Source organism: Microtus ochrogaster, chromosome 10 (genome assembly GCF_000317375.1).
Source record: "Microtus ochrogaster isolate Prairie Vole_2 chromosome 10, MicOch1.0, whole genome shotgun sequence".
In the NCBI taxonomy this organism is placed as follows: Eukaryota; Metazoa; Chordata; class Mammalia; order Rodentia; family Cricetidae; genus Microtus; species Microtus ochrogaster.
In genome coordinates, this window is record NC_022016.1 from 55829367 (window position 1) to 55837274 (window position 7908).

At 51.8% G+C, this 7908-nt stretch overlaps 1 protein-coding gene across 2 annotated transcripts in view; it reads left to right on the forward strand.

The window, feature by feature from the left end:
* The window catches only part of Znf362 (zinc finger protein 362), a 31490-nt gene extending 23952 nt beyond the window's left edge, over nt 1-7538 (forward strand). For both annotated transcript variants that reach the window (XM_026781997.1, XM_005353212.2), the window contains 3 exons: nt 3964-4042; nt 4168-4326; nt 5768-7538. In XM_026781997.1, the coding sequence (XP_026637798.1) occupies nt 3964-4042; nt 4168-4326; nt 5768-5884 (355 nt within the window). In that variant the 3' untranslated portion in view covers nt 5885-7538. The remainder of the gene's footprint in view (nt 1-3963; nt 4043-4167; nt 4327-5767) is intronic.
* The last annotated feature ends 370 nt before the right edge of the window (nt 7539-7908 follow it).

A 7908-nucleotide genomic window follows, 5' to 3' on the forward strand; every position in this document is an offset into this window, starting at 1 on the left:
CACCCATGAGCTGGTTTATACACACGTATGGATATGCACACCCATGAATGAACACAGGTCTGGAGAGGATATCTAGTCCTGTCCTCTGGTTGTCAGCGTTTGTTTCTGGCTGAACTTGGAGTCAGGCTGGCATCCTGGCAAGCCCAGCATCCTCATGTCTCTGCGCCAGGATCACGAGTGTGTGTGTCTAGCTATGTCCAGCTTTCTTGTGGATGCTGGGGATTCGTGTGGAAGAAACTAGGACAGTTATTCTGAACTAAGGGCCTAGACCCAAGAAAGGCCAGCTAGCTCGAAGTTGGCAGAAATGTATGGTGGAAGCATTAGTTAAAAATAGATACAGTCAGGACTCAGTGGTTAGGAACACTTACAGCTCTTCTGGGAGACTTGAGTGTGATCCCCACCATCCACATCAGGTGGCCCACAACTGCCTGTAACTCCAGCTCCAGAGGGATCGAATTTCTCTGGCCTCTGTGTGCACCTGCACTGATGAACATATCCATACACAGACACACACACACACACACACCAAAATAAATCATCTTAAAAAGTTAATAAAAGGAAAATAGATGCATTAGCAAGAAGTCATAATGATTAAGAATTCCAATTATTCTTATTTTTCAAAAATAGACTTCATTTAAGCATATTTAAGAATGAATATGGGAGGGCTCACATATTCCTTGTAACACCAGCTCTTGGGAGGCTGGGATAGGAGGATTACTGAAAATTTGAGGTCAGCCTAGAGCTGCAGAGTAATATCCTGTCAAAAATAAATAAACACACAAAACGAGGGATGGTTAGGGAGAAAGAATGTGAGCAAGGAAAAAAAGAAAAAAAATTAACTGGTCCCTGAAGGGGACAGATTTGCCAAAATAGTGCCAGACCCCCCCCCTCCTCCTCTTCCTCCTCCTCCTCCTCTTCTTTCTCCTTTTTCTTTTCTATCTTTCTGTTTCTCTTTCCTTACCTCATTTGTCCTCCTCCTCCTCCTCCTCTTCTTTCTCCTTTTTCTTTTCTATCTTTCTGTTTCTCTTTCCTTACCTCATTTGTGTGATTCAAGTTTGAAATGGGCAGGAAACAACAACACGAGGAGTCTGTCAACATATCAACAATAACTACAAGTCACAGGTCACTGGCACATATAAGTAAGCCACCATGTCTTAACCCACTGGCAAAGAGATGGGTTTCTAATGCTCCTAAGCTCTAGGACCCCAGACAACCATCAAATCAAGGAATCAACCCTATTCCATTTTTCAGAGACTATGTCCTGTCATCCTGACCTTTGACAACCAACCACCCAGGTCCTGTAAACAATCCAGTCTGTCTTCCCAATGTTACTGTCGTGAAGAGGGTGAATCCAAAGCAGAAGCTGTGCTGGGCACACAAAAGAAGCTGAGTCAGCAAGGGGCTGTGCCAGTCCACCCTTGGAGCTGAAGAAGCTGTCCCCCAGATCACTGTTGGGATGGTCTTATTTAGTGGCTCTCAGAAGAACGTGTGTTTGAAAGGGAGGCACCTGTGAAGAGCAGGTGACTCCCAGACTGTCTCGCAAGCCCAGATTCGGGACGATCGTCTCACCTGATGATACATACCACACACTTATATGATACATACCACACACATGTATGACACACACCACACACATGTATCAGCATCACAATCAGGACAGTCTTTACTATGGTCTGTTGACGGTGGACACACAGTGCGAGCCTTATGTGACAGACAGATACACAAGCACAAGGTACCATGAGTCTGCAGGTACCAGGGTGTGAAAGCTGGGTTGGAGCTGCTTCAGGAGGAATTCGGTACAGAAGGGGGCTCCGAGTCTGTCTGTTTGTAGCAGCTAATGCCAGACAGTGACAGTACCTGTGTGTGTTTGCTTATGCCAGGTGCAAACTGTCTCTGGGGTTGCTTTTCTTTCCCTGGCTGTGTGATGTGATGTACATTTATAATGATAACTGCAGCTGGGAGCAGTGTCATTTGGCTTTCTTGAGTCTGATGACAATAATTACAATATTATGAACAGCTATTCAGCATCAAAAGGCTCCTGTGTGCCTGACCCACTCCTGTTTTAACACAGGAGGAGCCAGAAGTGTTCGTGTGGGTGTACGTGTTTCATTGGAGGAGAGAATGAGAAAAGCCACGGAAAGGGATTCCCGCTCTGCAACTATTGACTTCTATTATGTCTATCCTTGTTTTAGTTACAAAATACAAAGTGGTTAAAGCCGCCCAGTAGTACCTGAGGATGAAGTCAAGCCAGCTGGGTGTGGGGCCTCACGTCTGTAATCCCAGCACATAGAAGGCTGAGGCAGGAGGAATGCCTTGAGTTTCAGGCCAGCCTGGGCCAAAGTGAGACCCTTCTTAAAAAACAAAACAAAAAGGAGGTTGGTGAGATGGCTCGGCTGGTCAGGGTGTTTTCCACCAAGCTTCTCCCGTGGTGGAGAATTGGTCCCCTAACACTGCAACAGTATTGCGTGAACAACCTTAGATGGGATCTTCATTCTCACTGTCCCTATTTCAGAGATGAGGAAGTTGGGGAGACGAGAGGTGGCAGAAGTGGGTTCAAGTATGGTACACAGTGCGGCAGCCTGGGGTCCAGATGGAAGGGAGAGGGTGTTCTGGGTCTGGGTTGCAGGGGATGTGTGGAGGGGGCGATAGGTAAGAGATCTGATTTTAAAATCCCCACATGGAACTGGGGTCATTGGGGTGGGGAGCAGGCAGGGCACCAGTTTCAGCCGGCTTTCCTTGTGCTTAAAGAGGGGCTGCCTGGGTTCAGGCTAGGCATCCCATCTCACAGATATGGGAGCCAAGACTGGAAGCTCTGTGCATGGGGAGAGGCTAGGGACAGGATTCTGGGGACCCTGGTGATTGGTGTGGCCTGAAATTCAGAGCTAGATACTGAGAGCTTTGTGGATGGTGGGAAAAGGCAGCCTGGTCCTTTTTTTGTTCAATGGCAAGTGGTCTCCTTGAGTCCCTTTCGGGGGCAGCCCTGTGCTGGCTTCCTCATACAAAGACAAGTTAGTAGTGAGAGGCAGGCCTTGGCCCGGAGGACCCCATTATGGCCCCACTTTGGCAAAGCCTGTGTGTGTGGACCTGCCTATGAAAGACACGGTGAGGCGGGATATCCGGGACGAGCATTGCGAGGCCCCTCTAGTCAGCCAGAGGACAGAGGCCTTCCTTTCTGGCAGAAGGAACAGCATGGACAAAGGCTCGGAGGATTGCTGCTGTGTGTGCTGGGGAGGGAGCGAGATACAGAAGACAGAGACAGAGGGGAGGTCTCAAAAATACCAAGGCAGAATGTCAAGGAAAGCTGGGGCAAAGTCTGGATTCTATCCCAGACAAACAGGGAGGTAGAGGCTGATGGTTGCTGAGCAAGGATACCACAAGGGCAGGCCCAGGGATGATAACATAGCCGAAGTCAGGAGGCTGAGAACCCGGAAGGAAGTTGGCGTAGTTGGGTAGATGGAGGCCAGAGGGTAGTTTGCTGGCCAAGAGGTTTGGTGTGTCTCTCCGGAAGAACTGAAGTCCCTAGAGGACTGTATGTTAGTCAGTCAACAAACACCTTGGGCAGGAGGCGGGTTATATGAACCTTATTTCTGATGTCCGTGGCTAACTTTAGAGACTCTCTGTTTGCAGACTCCAGCTGTTTAGTGAGGCCTCCCTGAGCAGAGCTTGTGCCAGGCACCGGGTGGTGGTAGTGGCTAAGACCAAGGAGGTTGTGCTTTCGTGGAGAGAGCCAAGAAAGCAGAGACCCAGCAATGACAAGTAGGGTGCCAGGGATTTGAGGGCACGAGAAACTAAGCAGACTAGTTCTTGTTGGGGGCCTACGCTGGACCACCAGGGAAGGTGAGTGGGAGCTGGGGACATGGTGGAAGGCAGCGGAGGTCTGGCAGTGGCCACACGAGGGCTTGGGGACTGGACCGGCTCTGGAGATGTGGCTGAGCTACTGCCTCACTGTGCCTGCCCTTGCAGAATCCACACAGGCGACAGACCCTACAAGTGCCCACATCCTGGCTGTGAGAAGGCTTTCACTCAGCTCTCCAACCTCCAGGTGAGTGCCGACCTGCCTCCTGTCCCCCCAGGTGCACAACGGTGTCCCCTCTTCCAGGGGGCCCAAGAAGGGGGCGGGGTGGGAGAGAGCCACTACCTCATGACCCCCTGCTCTGCTCTTCGCAGTCTCATCAACGCCAGCACAACAAGGACAAGCCCTACAAATGTCCCAACTGCTACAGGGCCTACTCAGACTCCGCCTCCCTCCAGATCCACCTCTCCGCCCACGCCATCAAGCACGCTAAGGCCTACTGCTGCAGCATGTGTGGGCGGGCCTACACCTCGGTGAGTCCTGCTGCCTTGCCCCAAGTTCCAGAGCCTCAAGGCGGGGCTTGTGGGCCTGGGATTCTGCTGTTCTGAGTCTGGGAATGCCAGTGCCTTCCCACTTGGGGACGTTGCAATCCCTGCCAAAGCCACCAGATGGCACAGTACCATAGCCAGAGCCACCCATCCTTCGGGGAAAGGTGACCAGAGATGGTTCTTGGGTGGGAAAAAGTCCTGCCTAGGAGGGCCTTGGGTAACCAGGTTACTCAATTGTGTGCCCGTTTGCAGTTCTTTAACTATTCTGGCACCAGGCCCCCATAGCCAAGAGTGCTCACGGGTATCAGTCTCCTCCTCTATCAAGTGGCTACTTACTGCTGACCGGAGGACCAGATAAACTTCAGGGAGCCACTGACCACTGAGCCAGGCACAGAGGAAGCAGGGAATACCATTCAGATAGGGACGTTAGTAACCAAATTATTTTATTTATTTATTTTTTTTGTCTTTAAGGGTAATGACTCCTTTAAAAAAAAATCTTACCCATGATCTTTTCAGGGGCCCTGATGTCTAATATCCAGACAGAATGAATGTATTCATTTGTCTCTTAAGTGACACATTTTTATTTACAGACTTTGTCTTTTTAAGAGTGAGACCCAAATGAGTTCCTATATTGCCCTGGTTAGTGTCTGCCCTGGTCAGTGTCTGCCCTGGTCAGCGTCTTAGGCCATAGCCTCCCTCACCCTGCTTCTTGCCGTGTGCTCACTAGAGACTGACTCCTGGCTTGGCTGTTGCCAGCTGCTTCTTCCGGCTGATGTAGCACCTTGCCATCAGAGGCTCTTTCTGCCTGAGTGCCCATCTTGAGGTGGGAGGCCTGGAGTGGCAGCCAGGGCCAGGGTATGTTACCTTGTTCCCGGTCAAAGCCCAGGTCCCCTCGCCCATCTCGTCATGATGCCTCAGGCAAACTCAGTAGAGACAGTGGGGAATGGGGGTGACTCTGGTATGGCTTCACCCCTAGAGGGGATCAACTAGATTCCTGTTTCCAGTTGGAATAAAATGTTGAGGCTGGGGCAGGAGGGGCCTCCTTGTCCCTCACTGCGTGCCCAGGGCTCTAGGTAATGCCCCTGCTTATAGAGGAGGAAACTGAGGCTTGGGAGCAGGTTGGGGGAGGTGACTTGTCCTAATGCTAACAAATGGTAGGACTCCACTCCATCCAGGTCCCTGCCTCATTGATACAGATGTGTCTGTATCTACAGATGTAGGATGTGACGTTAGGCAGAGTTGGGTTCATATCTCCCTACAGCTGTTGACAGAGTTGCAGGGGTTGGGATGGGCGGGCTTTAAGGGTGATCCAGCTGAGCCCCCACGGCTCAGTTGCTTGCAGCCCCAACTGGTCTGCCCTCCAGTGGCCGCTTTGGGAACTGCAGCCTCTGTTGTGACGCCTTCTGCATCTCCCATCTGCCCTCAGGAGACCTACCTGATGAAGCACATGTCCAAACACACAGTGGTGGAACACCTGGTGAGCCATCACTCACCCCAGAGGACGGAGTCCCCCGGCATCCCGGTGCGAATCTCTCTGATCTGAGCCCACCTGTGGCGCCGCCCCGCCCACTTGGCAGACATAGACCTAGGCAGCACCCAGCCTAACTCCCGCTGGGGCCTCCAGGAACCACCAAGCTCTCTCACGACCTTCCCACCCTGCCAGAAAGCTTGGTCCACAGAAGCCCTGCCTGGTCCGGCTCCTGGGCAGCCAGGCCAACTGCAAGATTCTGGACTGTTCTGGTGTCATCCAAAGACGATCTCAGAGCACTTTGAACCTGTCTGTTGGGTTTTTCTTTTTGTTCCCCCTCCCTCACTTGCTTCATTCTTTCTTGTTTTTAAGTTTGTCTTGGAAATAACAAAAAGGATATTTATTGGCCAGAATGTTGGTGCTGCTAAGAACGAGAAACTAAAAGGACTGGACAGACGGATACAGAGAACCAGAGGGCAGCGTGGGACCTTCTCTGGCCATTGCCTCAGGTCTTGAGGGGAGGCTCAGGCCTGGGGTTCTGGACTTCAAAGGGGACCCTCCCCCAGGTGGGAGGAAGACAGGAGACAGCTGGAGTGAGCCCTTCAGCCCTATCACCTCGCTCAAATTGCCTGAGCCTTGTCCTAGCCTTTACTGGGCAAAGGGTATGGCAGCTGCCAGGGCTGCCTGGCTTCAGGGCATGGAAACGAGGGGTCTGGGGAGCCGTGGGACCAAAGGGTGCAGTGATGGCTGGGTGGCACGCCCAGGGAAATGGGTTGGGGGGGTGCCTGGTGAAACCTGGCTCTTCCCCTGCTGCCCTGAAGACCATCCCAGTCTACCTCGGTGCTGGCCAGGAAACCTATTGGCTACCTCTCCCACCACTCCAGACTGTGGGCAGGGGGATGGGGATGGAGTGGGCCCGGAGCTAAGACCTCCTTCAGAATTCCCTCCAGAAGGGGACAGTGCCCAGGGAGGAGTTGTCTTTCTTGCTACAGAAGGGGACTCCCCAACCCAGACCCCAGGCCCTGCAGCAGGGATAGGATCCTCCAAAGGAGGTTCCAGGAGCAGACCCTGCCCCCAGCCCCCCCTAGACATCCCAATCCGAAAGCCATGCGTGTCCGTGTATATAGGAACTATGTACAGAGCCCAGAGAAGCCCTTCCACATCCCCCCCAGAGAGGAAGAAAACTAGACAAAACTCATCTATATATTCTGTATCTGGAGTCCATTTGAATATTAACTGTGTTATTTTTATACACTTTTTAAGCCTTAACTCAACATTGATTTACCAGTTTAACGTTTCCTGGGGTTTCTTTTCCACTGGGGGGGTTCTCTGCCCCCCCCACCCCGACCCCTTTGTTTGACCTGCGTCGTCTGATACTCAGTATTGTAGCTTTCCGTCCGCATGTACTACCCTGTAAATACGCTGTTCCATGCTGTTAACACCCTTGGCTTTTTTTCTATGGGACCTCCAGGCCACCATATTTAGAAATAGTTACCTTATTAAAAAAGAGAAAACGGTCTGTTGGCTTCTCAGTCTGCATCTTGGTGGCAGGGAGGCGAGGGCAGGTGGCCCTCGGAGCTTCAGGAGAGAAACTTATGTTCTATTAAAGAAGGGGGTAAAGCTAAACAAATCAAACATGGGGGAAGGACACTGAAGGGGGCGAGAGTCAAAGGGACGCACCCTCTGCTCTTTGTATCTCTGACGTGAAGAATAAACTGTACCTATACCTGGGTGGTGGCAGCGTGCAGAGTGCTTGGTGCTGTGTTGGCGCTGTGTGGGAGAGGGGGCTGGGCCACTTTTGCACCATTCTGCCCCAGGGTTGGGAAGGTAGGCCGATGGCCACTTGCTGTTAGCGTCCGTGCTTTGTGCTGGAATGCACCAGAATGCCCCGTGGAAGGGGCTGCAACCCAAGAGAAGCGTTTTGCCCAGTTGAGTGGCAGGGATGTTGAATGTCCCCCGTGGTTCTGGTCCCCCTCCCAGTTCTGGTCATGCATCATGGGAGCCCGATGTAGGAAGCTGTTCTAGTGTTGGGATGGGACTTAGAAAAATAAATTCACATGTTTTCCTCCGTGGAGTCAGGGTGCTGCTGTCTAGGAAGA